Raw genomic sequence first — 23,883 nt, 5'->3', positions numbered from 1 at the left:
GTGGGCCTCTCACTGTTGCGGCCTCTCCCGTTGCGGAGCACAGGCTCCGGACGCGCAGGCTCAGCGGCCATGGCTCACGGGCCCAGCCGCTCCGCGGCATGTGGGATCTTCCCGGACTGGGGCATGAACCCGCGTTCCCTGCATCGGCAGGTGGACTCTCAACCACTGCGCCAGCAGGGAAGCCCAGGAGTGCTCTTTGAAATGAGTGATCATATGGCTTCACTAATTCAATCACTCATTCAGTAAACATTTATTGAGAGGATGCTATGGACCAGGGCACTCTTTTAGTGCTAGAAATATACAGAGGTAAAAGTCACGCACACACGTGACTCACAGAGGAAAAGTAAACGGTCACTTAACAGTGTTACAGAGTGCAACAGCAGAAATGCATACAACGAACTGGGGGATCTTACATAAGGGGGTCCAGGAGGGCTTCGGGGAGATGGTGACACTCACGCTGGGTTTGAAGAGACCTCTCAGAACTTCACCTCACATGTGAGAGAATTGAGAGCATAGCAGCCAGATGGAGGGGCACAGGCAAAGTAAGGGTCATGAAACAGCAGGGTACTCTGAGGAAACTAAGTTCAGTATTGCTACAGCAGCCACTGAAGCTAGAGCCAGGGGTCAGGTATTTGAAGAGCCCTAGATACCTCCTAAGGTGTTTGGGTTTTGTGCTATAGTTAATGGGAAACCATTAAGCAGCAGTTAATGAGGGTGAAAGGTGATGCAGTGGCTTCTGAAACTCTCAGAGTAATGAAAGACATGAACTGGAAGGGGAGGGAATGGAGACAGGAAGATGTTTACCGGAGAATATAATAATAATCCAAAGTAGAAAAAATTAAAGTCTGGACGTAGGTAATCTGTGTGGAAGTGGAGAAGGGGAAAATCATTGGGAGATATTTAAGAGGTATAGTTTACAGGATCTGGTACCAACTACCAGTGGACACTTGGAAAGTAAGAAAGCCAGGATTATTCCTTGGTTTCTGGTTTGGGGTGTTAGGCAGTTGACGGTACCCTCAGTGATGCCTTTTATGAAATATAAATATAAAAGGAGATGAGTTTTAGAAATCAATATGAGCTCACTTTGGACTTGGTATTTAGGTATCTATGGGACATTTGGGCAGGAGGACATATTAATGTGACACTCAGAACACAAGCCTAGGCTGGAGATACAGATTTGATAGTCTTTAACATGGATGTGGTAGTTAAAACCAAAGAAAAGGGAAAGTCAATCACCCAGAGTGGAAAATATGAAAAGAGAAAATGAATGACAAAAAGCCATACTTTGGGCTGTATTTTAATATTCCTGTCAACTCTCAAATATCATATTTAGAAATATTCTACTTAACATCCTATCAACGTATAACTAAAACTGAGTATTAAACACTAAACAGCAAAAAATATTTTAATTTAAATTTTCTTCTCCCAGATTAAAAAAAAATGTATACAAAGGTAAATTACTTGAAGACATATTTCAGAAAACTATGAAATTCACACTTATTTTTCTTAAAAAAGAAAACTGCATGGTAAGTAAACCACAGCACTAGTCATTTATAATTACCCAAAATCTTAATAACAGTAAACTCATATTTTGTAGTAGCTAACATTCTGAAGTCAATCACAAAAGTAGTGGTAACAGTTTAAAACAAATGATTTAAAATTCACGTAGATCTGTACTGTTTTTAGACTGTCAGTTATAAATTAAAGAATGAGAAAGGGAAATGGTGCAATGCAGAAAGTCTTATTCTAGTTTACGAATTATAAGGCCTCTGTCTCTCTGTTAAGAAAGTGTTATATATTTCTGAATATATAATGCCCTAAATTTTGTTCCTTAGAGCTTATCTTTAACAGGATGAATTCCTATCTTTCAGTCAAAACAAATGTATGAACATTTTATGAACAGAGCCTCAGTAAATGGTAAAATTAATCAATCAATATTTAGTCTCAGACAAGACGTGCTTTTCAGCTCTAACAATATACTAGGAATGTTGACTCTGCTGTGTGAATCTATGTTAAGGTGTCGGTTTTATATTGGTGACTTCAAAAAGCTAGACAGAACAATACAAATTTCATTTTGCCTGTATGTAACAACTGTTTAGTAATGAACACTAACTGTATTTACGGTCTTAACATCATAGCAGTCCTAAATAATTTAAAGAACAAATTTTAAAAGAACATTTAAAGAACAAATACGTGCTGATTTTCCCCCTTAAGGGAGATAATCTCTTGCTCTAAATTTAGAATAACAAGTTTGCCTTCTAGACAATAATATAGCCGGCAAATATCAGGCTTATGCTCGCTATTGTAAGCAATAAAGGTGGATGGTGACATCATCTCCCATTTCAAAAGAAAGTGAAAAGATGCCGAACTTCAATGAGTTGGAGACTATGAGGCAGTGCGGGGTGGTGCTCAAGCCTACACATCAGCTCTGGAGTCAGGCAGGACTCATTTTCAGTCCCATGAACATGACCTCCCCTGAGCTTGTTTCCTCATCTCTGTATCTGGACAAATATACTAGAACACACTTCAAAGAAACATTGTTAGTGTCAAGAATAAAGTGGTTGGTACAAAGTAAGTTAACAATTAATACTGCTTTCAAGTTCTCTTACCTTTCTCTATTTTTTCTTTTTCCATAGCATTTCTCATCTTTTTTTATAAATTAAATTTAAATGCTACAAAAAATACAACAAATATCGAGTCAACACACCCATCCAAATCCATGTATCATCGTTGCATTTGTTGTGAGCAGCTGAATCTGTCCACTGTGCTGCTGATCTAGTATCAAGTTGTTTCTTTTTGACAATGTCAGTGGCTCCTGACTCTTTATCACTGTTATATGGTCAGTTTGTGTCCTTGCCATATTGAACAAGCGGTAGGACACTATAGTATGACCCACAGCAGAATACAGTGACTTTCTTAAAGGGGTCCATACAGGTTTGTGAGTGAAACCCTTCGCAAATTCTTTTTAACCTGATATTAAGGGAAGATGTTTTAAAATGCCACATTTAGGGGGTGTATAGCTTCATCCTCACACAGAACGCCATCCTTTACCTCAGCGAAAACTGCATAAAGATAATTAACAAACTCACCTAAAAGGTCTACCTTAAAAAAACAGACAATGATTTATCTAAAATTTTTTCTATGTCTATCAGTTTTTAGTGAGATTTACTCCATTAACATTAATTATCACCTCTTCATATTGTAATGAAAATAACATGTTATTTACAAATACTGACTATATATCTACATAAACATTTAAATTGCAATACCAAAAATAAAAGTACACATACAAAAGCAAATGCACAGGTATAGAATAATATTCTTCTGACTCTAAAATGATAAATAATCTAGAAACAATCTTAACGCCATTCTTTTTACTTTCAAGAAAACACTACTACTGTTGTTAAAACAGATTTTAAACATACAGAGTATTGCAAAACCTGAAACAATTCCCTTGGAGGGGGGAGTATATTTCCCATGCATACTATACAATATTTTTAAAAATTAGGAATAGGTTTTAATATTTTTCCTACATAAAACAGTATTAATCTGTGAAAGTGGCTAATATGGCTTTGATATGTAATTTAAGACATTTGGTTAAAGGAAAGAATCTGATAAACCTTCGGCTGGAATGCTAAGCACAACCGAGGGTGTGTGTTGACCAAGGCACACTGGCATTACTTTGTAGAGCCGATCAATAGATACCAGCTTTCAAAAGAGAGATTTAGAAAGAAGCGGCAGCATATTTTTTAAATGACAGGGTGAAGGTTTAAATTGTCTCAATCAAGACTCAATTTTTTCTTCCCAGTTTTTCCAGCTGTCCTCTTCCAGTTAAGACTCTTCATTTCAAATAAATTTAATTAGTTCCAATTGATCATCGCCAACACTTAACACAGCTTTATCCATGCTTCTTTACTTTTATACAGCAAACACAAAGACTGCCAAGCTCAGATCCAAGTGTCGTTAAGACAATATTCATACCTCATTTGCTCTTACTCAAAAGAAAAATTTCAAATATGAATTTCTGCCTATACAAAAGCACTAAATTATACTTCATATTTTAATTGCTAGCTTGGTCAGCTGTTTAATTCAGTTAATTGAAGAATTAAGCCCCAGATTACTACAAAAATAAAATTAATACAGCTATGTATATTAGCCTAGCTACAGCATTCAAATAAGAATTCATTCAAAATACAAGCAAATATCTGTCATGATATAATTTCTACTTGGTTTTTTTGTTGTTTTTTTTGCAGTACGCGGGCCTCTCACTGTTGTGGCCTCTCCCGTCGCGGAGCACAGGCTCTGGACGCGCAGGCTCAGCGGCCATGGCTCACGGGCCCAGCTGCTCCACGGCACGTGGGATCCTCCCGGACCGGGGCACAAACCTGTGTCCCCTGCGTTGGCAGGTGGACTCTCAACCACTGCGCCGCCAGGGAAGCCCGATTTCTATTTGTTTTGCGGTGATATTATTAGAGGAATTCCTTTTAAACAGCCAGGGGAAAAATCAGATTTTTCAAAGTGAATGGCTAAATTGGCCAGTTTTCCCTTTTGTAGTACCTCTTGTGCTCTACAATGCTGGTTATCCCAAAATAAAATTATTTTGCTTGAAACAGGTTTCTCTCAGTGCACCTACCATATTTTTCATAATGCAATTTATATAGGATTCTCCCTGAACGATCTACAGGCTGCAGCATGCTAGCTGCTCTGACAACATGTTAAGGAAGGCTTTTTCGTTATTTAAATTCTTTGGATATTGAGCATTCCATTCATTTCTATAGTATAGGTACAAAGAGTATCTGTAAGTTTCCTCATGTAGCCTGTGTTGCATAAATTGCTATTACAACTTTGATATTTTCAGTTTACCCTCTACTATAACTGCAAAACTTTTCATAACACAATAAGTGTACTCCTCTACATGTCCCAAGGCTTTAGTAATGATCCTAGCCTCTGAATTAGAAGGTTCTCAGAAAATCAAATGCACAGCTAGCAGGTTCACTGTTATAGCAACAATGAGCAAACCTGGACCAAATAAACAGTCTGCTTCTTTCTACTTCAATATCAAAAAGGGCACTAAAGGGTATCAAAAACTAAACACTCCATCAGTGCAAGTTTCCATCAACATATTTAACCCCACTGTAAACGACCTAAAAGCATTTTCCAATACTGGATGTTAAAGATATCATGGTTACCAGTGGTGATGTCATCATCCACAAGGTCGTGCTCTTCCTCTTGGACTTTGGCTTCTGGCCCTGAGGCATCAGGAGCAGTGGTAATAGTCTGCATGGCTTCTGCTGAGACCCCAGCTAAAACAAATGGGAAGCACAAGGGTTAGTTTTTAAAAACTAAAAGAAAGGTGGGGCTTCCCTGGTGGTGCAGTGGTTGAGAATCCTCCTGCCAATGCAGGGGACATGGGTTCGAGCCCTGGTCCAGGAAGATCCCACATGCCGCGGAGCAACAAAGCCCGTGCGCCACAACTACTGAGCCTGCGCTCTAGAGCCGGCAAGCCACAACTGCTGAAGCCCACGCGCCTGGAGCCCGTGCTCTGCAACAGTAGCCACAGCAATGAGAAGCCCCGTGCACTGCAGAGAAGAGTAGCCCCTGCTCACCACAAGTAGAGAAAGCCCCCTCACAGCAATGAAGACCCAACGCAGCCAAAAATAAATAAATAAAATAAATAAATTCATAAAAAAAAAAAAGAAAGGTGGACAAAAACTCTTAAAGCATTTTAATTGACTTACTGGATGCAAATGCAATATGTTAAAAAAAAATACAATATATTCACCAAAATTAGGGAGAGACAGAAATTAATGAACAAAATATTCACGTGTGTTCTATTGCTTTATATATTGTGTGTGTGTGTGTGTGTGTGTGTGTGTGTGTGTGTGTGTGTGTACATGGATGCAAACTATATTGACTTTTAACTAAGATCTGGGAACAGAAAAATGATGAAGTAAATTACAGTTTTACTTGATTCCTTTCAATGTTTTTGCTACAGTTACTTTAGCAAATTTAGACATAATTATGCTAAAAAGAGGGAGAAAACAACCTAGAGAGTGAAGGACTATTTTAAAAGTTTACTTCTCTTTAATATTAGTTTGCTTGTAATTTGGGGGTTGGGAAGAAGGATGATGACAAAGGAGGGATCTGTGTTCTGATTCTGTGTAAAAGACCTGAAATGCATTTGCCCCAAGAGCATAATATCTCTCTGTCTCTGAAGGAATTAGATATGAGGTCAGATAATTATGGAACTGAAAGCACCTAACTGAAAGCAGACAGGTGAACTAGATCAGGGCACCAAAAACTTCCATTCTGTAAACCACCTGAGAATTTGAAAGTTCATACAAAGGTCTCTTCCTTACTTACCTATTTTCCCATCTTTGATGATACATAGGTTCCCCCCCTCCACTATCTGAAAGTAGAGCACTGCTGTGAAACCTTTCGTAAGCCAGAATGACATAAAGCAAAGAAGCAATCACCTTAGGACACATCTTCCTAACAAATGCACAGAATTCAAGACAAAGCACAGATGCTCACAGACACAATTCAAACCAATGGCAACTTGATGCTGAGATGCTGAGCTAGCTCCCAGGGAAGGAGCTTGGTGGTGCCACTCTAAGCCGCTCTTGGTGTGCCTGGCTCTGTAACAGCTCACTGCTAAACAAACGCTGAGTGCTATTATTGCCTTTTGTCTTTTTTCATAAAAGCGAAAATCCTCTTTAGCTATCTTTCAATCAGCAAAAACAGGTACTAACGACAATCTTTCATAAAAGTGAAGGGTTGTAAAGCAAACTTTCAAAAAGAGGAAAATGCCTATACTTTGTTGTCAATTTGCATCTAATTTGGCAATGGATAGGCGGAGGTGTCCAATATTTTACACATGGTTACCAAGAGGTATTGCTCAATTATGGTATATAAAAACCTCACCCACTGGAAGTTACTTCAGGAGTTGAACCTTTTAATCAAATCTTCTTAATAAGTACTTCGATAAATGCACATATAAAATCCAACACAATATTTTTAAAACCGGAAGCTACAAATATTCCAGGATTTCTTTTCTTCCAAGATGCATTAACGGAATTTCTATATGAAATTCAACCTTGCTGCCTCAGGTTTATGAAAGGCACCAAGAGGAAGAATCTTAGTCATTAACCACCATGAATGATCCAGAAGTAGACCTACCAGTAGGCAGTTCCGAGGCCTAACGATTTAAATTTGGGGAGAACGTCATTTTAGCGCAGCCACTCTACTCAGTATCGCTCCAACGAAAGAACGAACAGTGCCAGATGAATGGTCCCCAAGAACAAAACATGACAAAGGCCACCCCTTTACAGCATCACTTTTGTTGTTAGGTTTTCAAGATAAAATTTTAAAATAAAGAAGGGGAATTACTAGAAAAATAATATTATGTTAATTATTTGATTAAAGATGGTTACCAGTAAAATAATCACAAAGAAGAGATAAGAAGGTAAACGCCACATTTCTACAGACTTACTGCTTAAGCACAAAATCAAAGATCGTTGTTTCAGATTATTAAACCAAAATATAAATCTCTGAAATCTTTCAGTCTCATTCCATGCTTAACACTTGATAATTTTGAAAATGATCAGAGAAACAGGGAAATGATATTAAGGAACAGTTTAGATGGCAACAATCATTTATTATTAGTATTTTCCTTTCCTGTAAAATTAAGGGATTCCATGAAAATAAAGCTACTATTTATGTGTAACAAGTTTATAAATCCATTTAAATTTATCTCATTTAATCAGAGAGGTCAAGTACTTGCTCGGCATAACACAGGTACTAAATTCAAGAACCAGTATTGATGTGTAGATCTTCCGATTTCAACCCCAATATCCTTTTACCAGTAAGTCCTCCCAGGGACTGAGTTGCTCAGGGCAGGATAGGAGGCATGACAGAATATCACAGCACAAGCATGAGAAGTCATGGAATCACATGATATTGAGTATAATTACTGTGAAGTCCTCCACGGTGTTCTTGGGCTATACTAGACAACTGTTCAACTGAGGGCATTCAGTATTTTGGAACAGAGCTTAAGAAGCAAACGTGGATATCTCAAAGTAACCAAGGTTGAAAGACCAAGAAGTATCTATGTTGAAACTGGTTCTTTGATCGATGCTTTCCAAAACAAAGTAAGGGTTATAAAATCCTATATATCTTGGCAGAAGAAAAGAAAATAGAGTTGACCCTTAAACAATGCAGGGGTTAGGGGCACCAAACCTCTGTGTAGTCAAAAATCTGGGTGTAACTTATAGTTGGCCCTCCGTATCCATGGATACAACCAACCACAGATCATGTAGTACTGTAGTATTTACTACTGAAAAAAATCCACATATAAGTGAACCCACTCAGTTCAAACCCATGTTGTTCAAGGGTCAACTGTACAAACAACAACAAAAAATAAAACTACAAATCAATATCTCTCATGAATATAGTCTCAAAAATCCTTGACAAAATATAAGTATTACACTGATTTTTGAATCAGTGTAACACGATCCTTACATTAATTCAAAATATCAATCAATGTAATCCAAAATATTAAGAGGTTAAAGAAGAAAAAAAATCATATGAGCATGTCAGTAACTTGATAAAATTTGACAACAATTCATGATTTAAAAAAACCCTCAGAAAAATACAAATAGAAGAGAGAGAGGAACTTGCTCAAGTTAATAAGAGCACCTACTAAAAATCTGCAGCTAACATTATACTTAACAGTGAAAGGCTGAATGCTTTCCTCCTGTGATCAAGAATGAAGCAAAGATGTCCACAGTGCCACTCTTATTTAACATATATACAATGGAATATTACTCAGCCATAAAAAGAAACAAAATTGAGTTATTTGTAGGGAGGTGGATGGACCTAGAGTCTGTCATACAGAGTGAGGTCAGTAAGAAAGAGAAAAACAAATGCCATATGCTAACACATATATATGGAATCTAAAAAAAAAAATCGTTCTGATGAACCTAGGGGCAGGACAGGAAAAAAGACGCAGACGTAGAAAATGGACTTGAGGACACAGGGAGGGGGAAGAGGAAGCTGGGATGAAGTAAGAGAGTGGCACTGACATATATACACTACCAAATGTAAAATAGATAGCTAGTGGGAAGCAGCTGCATAGCACAGGGAGATCAGCTCAATGCTCTGTGACCACCTAGAGGGGTGGAATAGGGAGGGTGGAAGGCAGGCGCAAGAGGGAGGGGATATGGGGATATATGTATACACATAGCACTTCATTATACAGCAGAAACTAACACAACATTGTAAAGCAATTATACCCCAATAAAGATGTAAAAAACAAAACAAAACAAAACAAAACAAAAAACCCCACAGCATTGGAAATTTCTAGCCAGTGCAATAAAGCAAGAAAAGAAAACACATACAGTTTGGAATGGATGAGGTAATCCTACTCAATGAAAAAATAACTGTCTATGTGGAAAATCTAAAGGAATCTACAAAAAATAAGCGAACAAATAAGTGAGTACAGCAAGGCTGCAAAATACAAGAAAAAAATTCTTAATTATATTCCCATATGCTAACAATGAATACGTGGACACCTAAACTTAAAAGAAAAATACTAGTAACACTGGTTCAAAAAAGACTGAAATACTGTAAAAAAGACTGAAAAGATGTAAATACCAAAAAAAAAAAAAAATAGATGAAACCTACAAAACACTGACGAAACATCAAAGATATAAATAAATGAAATGGAGAGACATACCATGTTCATAGGTTGAAAGATTCTACATAGTAATGATGTCAATTTTCTGTATACAGGTTTAATGTAATTACTATCAAAATCCCAGCACGATTTTTTGTACATACAGCCAAATATTTCTAAAATTATACAGAAAGACAAAGGAACTAGAATAGCTAAAAGAATTTTTGAAAAAAAAATAAGGTAGGAAAAATCAAGACTTATCATTTAAAGTTATTAAAACTATTTGGTAGGAAAAAGGTAGGAAAAATCAAGACTTATCATTTAAAGTTATTCAAACTATTTGGTTTTAGGTTAAGCGAACAGAATAGAAAACCAGAAAAAGACAAACACAAATATGTCCAATGTTATTTGACAGAGGTGCAAAAAGCAAATCAATGGAGGAAAGATAGCCTTTTCAACAAATGGGCTGCTACAACTGGATATCCACACACAAAAAGTATGAACTTTGAACTACGGCTCACACCTTATTTAAAAATCAACTCAAAGTGAATCATGGACTTAAATGTAGAACATAAAACTATAAAACTTAAAAAAAAAAATAGTAGGAGAAAATCTTTGGTACCTGAGGCCAGACTTGACACCAAAAGCACAATCCATAAAAGGAAAAACTGGTAAAGTGGACTTCACTAAAATTAAGAACTTTTGCTCTATAAATGACCCTATTATAAGGTTAAAAAGACAAGCTACAGACTTAAAAGATTCACAAATCACATACCCAACAAGGGACTAGTACCTAGACTATATAAAGCATTCTCAGCACTCTACAGTAAACAGTCTGGTGGTTCCTCAAAAGGTTAAGCATAGAGTTATCCTGTGACCCAGCAATTCCACTGCCAGGGAATGAAAACATATGTCCACACAAAGACTTGTACAGGAATGTTCACAGCAGCATTACCCATAAAAGCCAGAGTGTATAAACAATCTGAATGTCCAAAGACTGACGAATAAATGTATAAATATATCACAATTTACTGATGAATAGATAATTGTGATAAAGTCATACAATGGCATATTAATCAGCAATACAAGGAAATGAAGCACTAAGTAAAAGAAACCAGCCACAAAAGAGCACACGTCGCATGACTTCATCTAGTTATACTAATGAGTCTATGGTTTCTTTTTGGTGTAATGAAAATGTTCTGAAATTGATGGTGGTGATAGCTGCACAACTCAGAATATGCTAAAAGCCACTGGATTGTACCGTTTTAAGTGTGAATTTAATGGCATATGAATTATATCTCAAAGAAGCTGTCTTTTAAAGTTTGGGGCTTCCCTGGTGGTGCAGTGGTTGGGAGTCCGCCTGCTGATGCAGGGGACACGGGTTCGTGCCCCGGTCCGGGAAGATCCCACATGCCGTGGAGCAGCTGGGCCCGTGAGCCATGGCCGCTGAGCCTGCGGAGCCTGTGCTCCTCAACGGGAGAGGCCACAACAGTGAGAGGCCCCCACTCCGCCAAAAAAAAAAAAGTTTGCTTTTCTACCATTCCAGATCAACCAAGAAATCCATACCGCTTCTGTGTTTTCTTCTGGCATCATTTCTGCCGTGTAGCTGAAGAAAACAGGGAGACAAGGACCACATAGAACACGTATATGCAATAAGAAAACAAATTCACCCTGAATGTTTTTCTTGTGCCAGGAAGGAGTAATGTTCCCTTTTTAATTTAAAAAATTAAACTATATTCTTGATTTTGACCATATTTGTAACTCATTCTGTTAGTTCTTATAGTCAAATTTTCTGGGTTATTTTGTTACAAATCAATACAAAAAGATTGATTTGGTTACTTCAAAATTCTATATATTTCCATTTTTAAGGATCAGCTAAAATATCTTAACTTGAAGTCGAACTGGGCATTGTCATGATAACAAAATACCTAAGATTCCAACCTTTGTTGGAAGATATAAAGGTAAGAGATACTGAGAATGGAAAGGCCAAATTACTACAATCAAATACAAATGGCACAGATCATTTAAAGCTAATTTTAATAAGTTTGTTTTAAGGACATGATAGAAGATTTCCTTTTGAACTTTTGGACCATAAAGTTATGGTAAAAGATGAGCAAAACCCATTATTTAACCCTTCTAAGCATGGTAATCGTTACCTGCCAAAAAAAAAAAAAGAAACGTATTTTTAAATTCCCAGCCATAACCTCCATATTTCTAATCTCCACAGTATTTAGTTACATGCTACATTACTATCTTATAATAGGCAGACATAATAGACAGCAGACATTCTGCATAAGGCAAAACTATAGGATACAAATCAAATCAGTGATTGCCAGAGGCTAGGGGTGTGATAGGAAGACTGACTACAAAATGGTCTAAGCAAATATTTTAGAATAATAAAAATAATCTATATTTTAATCGTGGGAGTAGAAATATGACTATCTACATTTGTTTAAAATTCACAGAACTGTACACTAAAAAGAGTGAATTTTACTACATATAAATTACACTCAATAAACCTAACTTAAAAAAAAAAAAGATACAATAGAAGGTACTACATCACTGTCACTAAAAAGAATTGAGGTTATGCCACAATACAATGCTATTTGCAATGAAACACAATGACCAGAAAAAAAATGTATCACTTTCTTCCTGGTATTAAAAAACTAAACTTTTTGAAATATAAAAGTCACCTCGTCACTCTCCACTATCAGTAAGATGATGAAATATCCCTGAGAAATATTAGGACACCGACATGGAGGCTTCAGTTTCTTGCATATTGATAATCAAGATTATAAGCACTGTCAATTAAGTATATGGCAGTACTTTGCTATTTTCTTATGTCCTTGATGTAAGTGATCTTATCTGTCAAACTATGCCATAAAATCTAAGACATTCATTTTCTGAATATCCACAAAATACTTGGCAGTAAAGAACATCTCATAAAGATTCAATAAATACATCGTGAATAGAACTCAATACCTTCAATCCCATGACACAAATTATGCTATTTAAATATACTATAAAATAATAGTAAGTGTGCTTTGGTGAAAGACATACAATAAAAAGGTACAACAAAGAGATACAATAAAAAAAGATACAAAGAAGTAATGGGAAAATGTGAGGTACTTAAAAAACCAAATCCAGATTCACAAAATAAAAAAAATGAACACACATTATGCAGACAATAGGTATAAATGGGTTCTACGCTGTGAATCAGAAGGAGAACAAGGAAAAAATGGAATGGAGGAGAAAATTGTTATCAGTAAGTTTGGACACAGCAGAGGAAGGAAGGAGGCTTGGCTGTGGCAGCAGCAGAAGTAAGAAACAGAGGACAGGGAAGAGTATGATGAGATCTTCACGCCATCTAGATTTCTAAATACTTAGACCACTATTCATTGTGAGAGATGTACATAGACAACTGTCCCATTTGTATGCAATACTTTTAATCACTTTAGAAAAGCATTTTTTAATGTAAATATGGAAATACAGTTCTCAAAATCAATGAGATAAAACTGCACTTGCCTCTTCCCATCTGTAAAATCAGGTCCATTATTATAAGATTTATCTTTCAAAAGCTTGTAAATCATTGGGTTTCTGTTGTTATGGAAAAATCCCAAGGAAATTCTTGGCCAACCCAATACCTTTATAAACATTTTCTTCCTATTGGCTAATAATATCTGAGTAATGATTAATAATGTGAACTCAGAAGACTTCAGTGTCATGTGATTAACTTAACAATCAAAGACTAAATATTAAATTTTAATAGAATAACATTTAAAACACAGCACTTTAACCAGTACTGCAATATAAAACCATTTAAATTCATTATTATTTTATTGGAGATTAGAGGGAAGTGTTAAACAATATTCTTAGGACTCAGAAAGAAAAATGTATACCAGAATATTTACAAATATTAACAAACATTATATTTCTGATTCCCATTAAAATATAGATTTCCACTGAGATTGAAAAATGGATCTAAAAGAATAGCAGGTATTTTTATTTCATCAGTTTTTCCCAACTGTGGTTTTCCAGCGGTCCAATTAAAGTACATGAGGCAAGAATCTGATACATACATTTACTTTGAATAAAGTAAAATTTCACAATAAGGAAGAGAGAGGGTGCATATCTAGAATTTATTTTCAGGCAGCAGGCTTGAATTTATTGGAAGCAGATCTCCTCATTGACTGACCACACCGCTCCGCATTCCCCGCAATCCTTATGACAGACAGACGGTCTGCCTCGCATTAATTCACTTCACACCACGTCTATCGATCTGCAGCCAGTTCCCTAGTCTCTCTGCACACATTGCCTGTCTGGCTGCCTACATCCACATCAGCACATACACACAAAGGCCAGAGAAAGATAACCTTTTGCTTTCCATTAAAGACACAGTATCCACTTTTCCTTCCCCAATAACATCAAAAATATAAAATATAACATTATAGATGTCTCAGAGAAAAGCCTTCCTATAAGAAATGGTGAAGGTATTTATCCCTAAATCTAAATAGAGATCATTTCAATTTATCAAAAACAAGTTAGTTTATTAAGGGCCACAGAGCAATTAGAGAAATGAAAAATAGAGTTAAAAATAAACAAAATGTCTTCAAGCCTGAATACAAATATAATAGTCATTTGGTAACATAAGTTTTGATAGCTATTTTTAATGGGATGAAATACATTTTTCCTAGTTAGCACTTTTTTTTTTTTTAAGAAAACTGCTCTCACATGAAATGCAATTATAAACAATTCTGAAAGCAACAGAGGAAACACACTTACTGAAAAATACACAAGGAACAGAAAACATAATTAGGAAGTATACTATAGCAATAGAATATTAATGTAAGGGGATAAAGCTTTATCCCCTTTCTTGTCTTTCCCAACAAGAACCTGAAACACATCCAAGGTAAAAATCACACCTAATACTTTTAATTCATTGCATGTACTTTTTCAAAGATTTCTGTTTGATTTGCAGGCTGTGAGCTGACTCAACAGCAATTTTGGTTTCAGAAGACACAATAAAACGAAGATTTATTGTTCAACCTACAACATGTTGAGAAACAAAGGCAAATCTGTCTTGACACACAACTGTACTAAAGCATAAACTTAAAATAATGACCTCTGGCTGACTGAGAAACCCAAAGTATATATCTCAAAACTGGGTAAAGTATATCCTCCTGGATAAGAATACCTTTGAAACCATTTATGGCTTTTGTTGTTGTTGCTAGGATTACCCAGACAGAGGTTATACCACCAAGCGGTAACAAAAAAGGTGCACTAAATAGATCAGCATGTTGTTCTTTATAATCACAGTAACTTGCTTTAGAAATCAAAGAAAGGTAAACTGATAAAAGCTGCTAAAGCTAAGGATAGCTTTGAAATAGGGAGTGAAGATTTGGGCTGGGCCTGAAAGATGGGAGGGATCTGAATAAGAAAGAGGCTGGCACTGCCAATCTGAGTAAAGCAAAGCCACAAATATGAAGAAAATGGGTAACCGTAACAAGTTCCCTCATTATCTTCAACACCCAGGCTACTACATACCAAGCCCGTGCCAGGAACTAGCCATACCAGGTGACACAAAGTGAAGGAGACACCCTTACCTCCCAAGAAGCTCACATGTGAGGTGAGGCCATGGGGACTCATTAGCAAAATATAAGCATGAGAAATAATTTGATCTGTGTTTTAGAAAGATCTCTCCTGAAACAACATGAACAATGATTTGGAAGGACTCAAAAACAGACATAGCAACAAGGCCAGTGCAAAACTTTCTACTTTCTAAAGTAGCAAACCTTACTTCTTGGAGCCCTTACAAGTTCCCTAGAAGTGCCAGGAGGAAAACGGAGCCCTCCAAAGTCCCCAACTTTACCTTTTTATCTGTGGGAGTGTGTGCGCAAGCACAGTGTATGCAAGTTTTTATTTGAAGAAAGGATACCACTTTGTTCGAAAACCAATGATCTAGATTTTTAAAAAAATAAAGATGGTATAAATGGGGAGAAAATCAAGAGTTGTTTTTGAGGGGGGGCATTGAACATAGGGAAGGACAAGGAGGGAAGAGTCTTCGACTTTCTTTTGGAATGATGGTAGGTAAAGGGGATAAAAATGAAAAGGGGAAAACTCAAGGACTTTAGAGAAACTTAGAGCTTTGTGGAAAATATAGATTTTTTTAAGTGAAAATACAGTGAGCATCTGAAGAAAAATCAATTAAGTCTGCTTGGGATGGGGTGAGGAAGAGAGCACATGTCAAAAAGAACCTCATGGAAAGGAAATATTTGAGTTGCATCTTAAAGTATATATGAGAATTTACCATGGAATGACAAAAAGTGAAAAAAAATTCAAGGAAGACAGGACAATATGCTAGAGGATCCTGATGTAGCTACAGAAGTGGGTAGCAAAAGCATACGAGGTGTGTGGAGAGGCAAAAATGAGGCTAAAAGGTCAGTTAAGGTGAGAGCCCTAAAGGCAATGAGAAACAGGGTGCTAACAGAAAATATGAAGCAGGAAGGGAATATGTTTTATTCTTTAAGGCTCCAGCATGGTACATGGAGAGAACAGGTCAACAGGTGGTAAATATAACCACAAGACTGCCAGGGTTGGTGGTCGTGCAATGACAGTAAACAAGAACTTTAAGACTTGAGATTTTAGGACAAGTAAGGGTAACCCTATAACTTCTCTTTCTCATCGTCAGCGCAGTCCAGAAATTTAGTTTGTACAGAGCCAGAAGTAGCTGTTTGAAGTCAATTATGAAGGCAGAGAGTTTGATCTATACTTGCAGACAGTCCCAAAAAGGCAACCAGTGAAAAGTAATAACTTCTGGCAACTCAGCCAAGCTGCCTTGTATCCTCGTATGCAACTCAATGAAAACAAGACATGAGACAGTGGTACATTAGCTATTAAATTCAATAATGGATACAAGTGGTATAGCTTAGTGTAGCACCTGGGATATAGTAAGTGCTCAATAAACGGCTTTATTAATATCATTAATACTATTACCATTGCTTTTATTATTACTAATTTTGGCTTATTTTATTAAATTATGTTTTTCTCTAGAAGTACTTACTACCTTCAGTATTCAACATTCGACCTTTTTTTCTATCTCATGAACTCATTTAGTTGTCTTTTTTTAAACTTTTATTAAGCGCTGCTTCACTCCTTTTAGAACTACATTGGCAGACACCTTAGGACATCTGTTTATATATAAGCCACTTGCAGTCAAAAACAGAATATTTACATTTCAAAGAACAAATTTATCTTATGATTACTTCTGTTATTGCCAATCCTACACACATAAGTAGGAAAGCTTTTGACCTCTTAATCTCTTAACACACAGTGAATAACTGATTTGAAAATAAGGACACAGGACTCGTTTTAATACTATCCTAGTAGACGACACATTTAATTGGTAGGAATATTCTGAAGTAAGATGACACAAAAGGCATTTGTGATATGCCAATAATTTCTCACAGTATTAACTTAGATAAATATTGTGATATGCTCTGACTTCATTATTGAGAATACTAAGTTCTACAGATAACAAGAAAAACATCTGGATGGATGAAGCCCATTATAAGAAGTGATAAGTATAGATAGTAAATAAACAAGGGCTTGTGAGACTAGAGGCAAAACTCGTTAAGCTGTGTTAAGTATGGATAGTAAGTTAAGATATGGTAGAAGATATGCTATATGTTAAAAAGGATGAAACAAGCAAGAATGCTACTTATAAACAAACAAATGGAAAAACCAAGTCCTAATATAAATGGAAAGCTGTAACACTTCTGGAAGTAAACATCTGCATGACTTTGGGCTTGCCAATGAGTTTTTAGATGACTAAAAGCATGAGTCATGAAAGATATAACTGATAAGCTGGACTTTATCAAAATTTAAAACGTTTGTTCTGTAAATGATGTTAAGAAAATGAAGACAAGCCAAAGACTGAAGAAAAATATTTGAAAAGATTACATATCTATTAAAGGACCTGTATATATGAAGAGCTCTAAAGACCCAATGATAAGAAAACAAGCAACCTAAAAGAAAAAGAAACTTGGACAAAAGACCTAAACAGTCGTTTCACCAAAGAGGATATATGGATTGCAAATAATCATGTGAAAACAAGCTCAACATCACTAGTCATTAGGGAAATGCAAATTAAAATCACCATGAGACATCACTACGCATGTCTTAGAATGACCAAAATTTTCAAAAAATTTTTTTAATTAAAAAAAAAAAAAAAGCCTGACTATATCATGCTGGTAAGGATACAGACCAACAGGAAATACCATTCACTGCTAGCAGAAATGTAAAATTTTGCAGCTATTCTGGAAAACAGTTTGGCAGGTTTTTTTTATAATTACACTCACATTTACCAAACGACCGAGCAGTTCCACAACGAAGATCCTGCGTGCTGCAACTAAGACCCAACGCAGCCAAAAGTAAAAAATAAAATTTTTAAAAGTAAAAATTTTTTTTAAATAAATTAAAATAAATAAATAAATAAAAGGTCTATTCCTCAGTTAAGTGCCTGCTAAGAGCTTGGTGCTGGGTCATTTGGGAACTAAAAATAAGGTCCTGGACCTTAGCCCGAAGGAAATCAAAATGCAGTACTTACTACATATATTTATTTTTATGAAGACTGTGTTACTTCATTATCATAATGACACACAAATCATGTCTCAAACTCTAATTATATATTCATTCATGGAATATAAAGAAAGAAGTAAAATGCTAGACCTCAAAGAAAACTAAGTAAGCAGGTGCATGAAATATGTTTACTTCAGCCTGGAAACAGGATAAAATGGCATCAAACTGCTGAAGATATAAACATCCATGCACTGGAATGAATATAACTCCTCTATAGATGCACATCGTTATTCTACTACATTACACTGATTAAATCTCACAATTTATTTTAAAGACTATTCATATCTAGCCAATGATTTAGAGGAGGATGGAAAGTTGAATTAACTAAGAGCACCAATCATTGCCTCTGGCAGAGCTTTTAAAGAATTAACTTGCAAACAAAGTTATAAAAAGAATGAAAAATGAGTCAGATGAGTACTAAGATAGCAAAGAAACTACAATGTGCAGAGAATATAAACTTTCGTTATTTAATTAATTCCACCAAAAACAAAATTTTAAATATGTTTTAAAATTAAGCAGCCACTCTGAGATTAGAAATCACATTTTTTTCCCCTAGTCTGGCAGCAGGCGGTGGGTGCTGGGGGGTGGGAAAGAACCAGGAAAGGAATTACAGAATCACTAAAAAAAAAAAAAAAAAACTATCATTAAAGAAACTTGAGAAGATTAACAAAGTAGATCAACCACTCTTGCAGAGAATGCCGACAATACAAAACTGTGCCTTCAAGAGGCTGAATGAATGATTTCTATCCACCTGGTGTCACGAGAATCCAGGAAATCTAATTCTGCAGCCGCTCCGCCCTCACCACTAATTTTGCCTGGAGGGTTCCACAGCACATTGTTAAAATATGTTTAATTCTTTCAGCATAAACTGGTATATATCCACAGGTTACCAGGCAGGTTCACACATTCTTTTCAAATGCTCCTTACTTACAATAATAACTGTAATGAAAATAAAATAGAGGCCAATATATAAAAATATAAAATGTCTGGTATGTACCAAGCACTTTTCTAAGAAGTGCTTTATATATTAATGCTTCATTAAATGTTATATGAAACATATGTACAACTATATTATAAATACCTGCATGTTTTCAGCTCTTTTATGACTTCCACAGCACCTAAAATAGTGCCAGCAATACTGTAATAAGTTTTTGAGTATTTGTAATGAATATTAAAAAAATCACAGTTCTGATGAATAAAGAAGTAGAACCAAAATATTTGACAAAAAGAACACAAATATGTGACCTCAATTAAATTTAATTAAGATATTGTCATTCTGTTCCCTTTATCCTTATTTACTTACGCTGCATAAAAAGAAATTCTCAATTTATATAAAATTAAAATGACTTCATAGAGTTCAAACCGCTCCAAACTTTTAAAAAGTTTTAATACTGCCTTCTGAATACATTCTTTGACATTAGCCCCTGTCACTTCCACATACTGTGATTATCTTCCAGCTGTTGACACGTCATTGCCCTTGGCTACACTGGCCATTCCCATAGTTGTAAACTCTCTCTATAATAGCTCTTACCACCCTGTTTTATTGCTCATTTGGTTACCTGCCTTCCTAAAAGAGACAATAAGCTCCATGAAGACAGGGACCATGACCACCTCCTGCATCATTATATTCCCCAGGGCCCACAGCTATGTTTAGCACTGAATAAATAGCTACTGACTGAGGAAGGGAACGAAAGAGGGAGAAAAGATAAAAAATATGCTGTGATATATAGATTGAGGAGGACATTTACTTCAAGTTGTTTTTTAATCTTTTATTATTTAAATATGCAGAGCGTTCATAAAGGAAGTTTTAGCATATGCCCTATATATGATATCTATTTTATATACTCTTATTAAGAGTCTAAAAGTCTATCATAGACATTATATAATGTATATATTAAGAAAACTGTTTTTCCTGGGAATTCCCTGGATGTTCAATGGTTAGGACTCTGTTCTGAGCTTTCACTGCCAAAGGCCTGGGTTCAATCCCTGGTCGGGAAACTAAGATGCCGCAAGTCGCGGAGCAGAAAAAAAAAAAAAAAGCAAGAAAACCGTTTTTCTTAAAAGAAACAGAAAATTCTAAATGCAAAAGAAAATATACTAGGTGATTTAATTTTATATAAACACCATTGAAAAATATTATCTACTCAACTGCTGTATCAACCCCAATCATGTAAGCATATGCATATAATCTTATAAATGTAACTGGAGAGAAGGAAACAAATTTACCGTTTTTAATTACTATAGCCCAGGGTTTCTTAACTTCATCACTACTGACATTTTGCATTGGATAAGCCACTCCATGCCAGTATCACACCCTTCCGCCTGTTGGGACAAACAAAAATGCCTCCAAGTGTTGCCAAATGTAGGGGTGGGAGTGTGCAAAATTGTTCTGAGTTAGGAAGCACTGCTCTAGTCTAATGAGTCTCAGAGTTCCGAGTCAAAACCTCCAACTCAGGTGAAGTGAGATATATTTCATCCAAAGAGATCCTATCAACATCAACTCGCCCTGCCCCCACCGTATAATCACTATTACTGATAGAAATGTGCTGTTCCACACCAAGGCTGATTGAGATGCTTTCTCCATATAGTGATTATTATCTAGTTATTATGATTAAATTTTCTATTATAAAAATAAAATAAAATCATGACATCTTTTATTTTTTTTTTTATTATTATTATTTTTTTGTGGTACGCGGGCCTCTCACTGTTGTGGCCTCTCCCGGACGCGCAGGCTCAGCGGCCATGGCTCACGGGCCCAGCCGCTCCGCGGCATGTGGGATCTTCCCAGACCGGGGCACAAACCCGTATCCCCTGCATCCGCAGGCGGACTCTCAACCACTGCGCCACCAGGGAAGCCCATGACATCTTTTAAAATAAAATGCTTTTAACCAAAGAAATATTTTAGTCTTTAATCCATTAATAAACCAACAATCATCACATAATAGATTATAGAAACACTTCCAAAATTAGTGCATATTTAGCTAGGAGATACGTATGTATGTAATAAAATGGGTGGCAATGACAAAAAGTGATAGAAAAAAATAGAAGAAAGAAAATTTATAGATGAAGATGATAGGTTTAAAGTAGCTATAAACACCCAAGTGGAGATGGAGACCACTGAATTAAATGGGGTATCATTTTTTTTTTTAATATCCAGCATCTAGAACAATGTCATACTCGAGTATGTGTACAATACAATTTGGTCAAATGACTTAATGTTGCTTTACATTTTTGCTGGCTATATTTTGAGACAGACTGATAAAAGTTTATTCTGATGAAACCAAGAGATGGGGTTATTTCTTTGAGAATGGGAAAAACCTATTACTCTAATGAAGAGATAACAGTACCTGCAGAATGATCACCAACCTGGTAAAGAAATTTGAAATTGGAATGTTTTAATGAATTTAGTTTTCAGTCAGAATTAATTGCTTCTTCCCCTTTTCATATCTATCCTATTTATACCTGTTGTATGTCAATTATATTTTTAAAACTGTGTGGAACTAATTAATTACCAATCAGAGACTAAACCCCTAAATTTTCATTTATCTCCAATAAACTACTAGAGGGTGACTTTTTCTCCTGCATATAAGATTCCACTATTAAGGTTCAAACAAAGGGGAGGGTCTTCAACCCTTAAAGGTACAACTGTGGTTTGATTTCTTTCCTCTTTCTCTAACTAAAAAACAAGAACAAAACCCAAAAGAAAGAAACAAACAAAACTACTTTAAGAACTACAGTAGAAAATGTGGAGATGGTCTTGATTTTCTTACCTTCCCTTTTAATGCATACCTTTCAGATCACTCATCAGTACATTTTAATCTAATGAAATTGAAGAAGATGTAAAAGCACCTACCACACTGCATGGATTTAGTAGGCATTTGATTTTTTTCTTCTTTTGTATTATTCAACATAATTACTGAGACAAAGCTATCCTCCTGCAAACTTGATGACAGATGACATATTAGATCATCGTATCTCATTTTTAGTAGTAAAAGACTATTAAGTATTTTTGGTGGGAATTTAAATTTTAGAAACATTAGCATATTTCAAGTGAAACCCTACCATATTATCAATGTAGAAATCTTTTTTATATCAGCTGATTTTTTGTTGAGTTTTCTAAAAAGGTTGACTTTAAAATCAATAGTCTTGAACAAACATACATAATCAGTAGATACATACATATCTGTGATTCAAAGGTACTCCATTTTTAGATGAAAAATAACTAGATTTACTTCCCCAAAGTCATGAGACCACCTGAGTAGTAGGGAGAAGGGAGAGTGAGATGGTGGGGTAATGAAGAAATCTTCGAGTGGAGTTCAAAGAGACAGATACTCCCCCGGTGAAATCCCTCAGTAATCTGAGGGGCGGGCACCACTCCCAGTGGTACTATGTGTATAGGTGTCCTACAAATCCCACCAACTGGGAGAATATCAGTTAGCCAAATGGTATAGCTTCAACTGCAAACTAAAAAATTCTACCTTCAAAATACAGAAACTCATTATTACTATAAAATAAAATCTTTTTCATAGTCATAGTCTCTACTTAACATTGTGTTGGAGGTATTGGCTAATACACAGTTGTACAGAAGAAAGCAGTCAGAGGCATAGCAGTTGAAAAAGAAGAGGGAAGACTGTCTCTATTTCCAAATGATATAATTATACATATATATATCTGAAAAACCCCAAAGAATCAATGAAAACACTTATAAAATCAGTAAGAATTTTTTATAATAGTATCAGGTTATGTAACTAACAAAATCAACAGTATTCACGTATACAGACAAAAGCCAGCTAAATGTTATAATGGAAGTACAATAAAATTAACTACCTAAGCAACAACTTAATACATGTCCCAAACTACATAAGGAAAATTTTAAATCTCCCGAATGACAAAAAAGTAGACTTGAATAAATTAAAGGACATTCTCTATTCTTGGATAGAAATCCAACGTTATAAAAAAATCAGTTCTCCCTAAGTTTGTTTATAAATTAGATGGAATCCCAATGAAAATGCCATCAGGTTTTCCCCTCCTAGAGCTAAATAGGTTGATTACAAAGTTCATTTGGAAAAACAAACAAGCAAGAACAGCCAGGAGAAGCCTCAAAAAGAAGGGCTTGAGCCAAAATTACTAAATATTAAAATATGAATTATCTACAGGCCAATGGAACAAACTAGAAAACAGACAAAACTACATATAGAAACTTGGTATAGTAAGTGCTTTGGAGACAAACAGACAGCCATATGGAAAAAGATAATATCCATTTTTTACACACTTAAGCAGGACCAATTCCAAATGACACATAAGGAAAAAACTGGAAATGATATGGGGAATTCCAATAGCAAGGAAAACTCCCATAATTTTGACACAAAATCCTGAAACAATATGAGAAAGGGTCAATAAATTGGGTGATGAGAAAAAAAAAAAAAACATCATAAGCAAAGAAAAATAACAAACCAGGAAATACTTGAACCATATATCAAAAACGTTTAATCAAACAACCCCATATAAAAATGAGCCAGAGACATGAACTGTTACTTTAAAAGAAATACAAGACACATATATGAAAAGAT

At 35.6% G+C, this 23,883-nt stretch overlaps 1 protein-coding gene across 2 annotated transcripts in view; it reads right to left on the bottom strand.

Annotated features, from left to right (window-relative positions):
* WDR7 (WD repeat domain 7) overlaps nucleotides 1-23,883 on the bottom strand; it is a 353,302-nt gene that overhangs the window by 212,835 nt on the left and 116,584 nt on the right. For both annotated transcript variants that reach the window (XM_007455287.1, XM_007455286.1), the window contains one exon: nucleotides 5,190-5,303. In XM_007455287.1, the coding sequence (XP_007455349.1) occupies nucleotides 5,190-5,303 (114 nt within the window). The remainder of the gene's footprint in view (nucleotides 1-5,189; nucleotides 5,304-23,883) is intronic.

Source organism: Lipotes vexillifer, unplaced genomic scaffold (genome assembly GCF_000442215.2).
Source record: "Lipotes vexillifer unplaced genomic scaffold, Lipotes_vexillifer_v1.1 scaffold1399, whole genome shotgun sequence".
NCBI lineage: Eukaryota > Metazoa > Chordata > Mammalia > Artiodactyla > Lipotidae > Lipotes > Lipotes vexillifer.
This window is presented reverse-complemented; position numbering and strand designations above follow the sequence as displayed.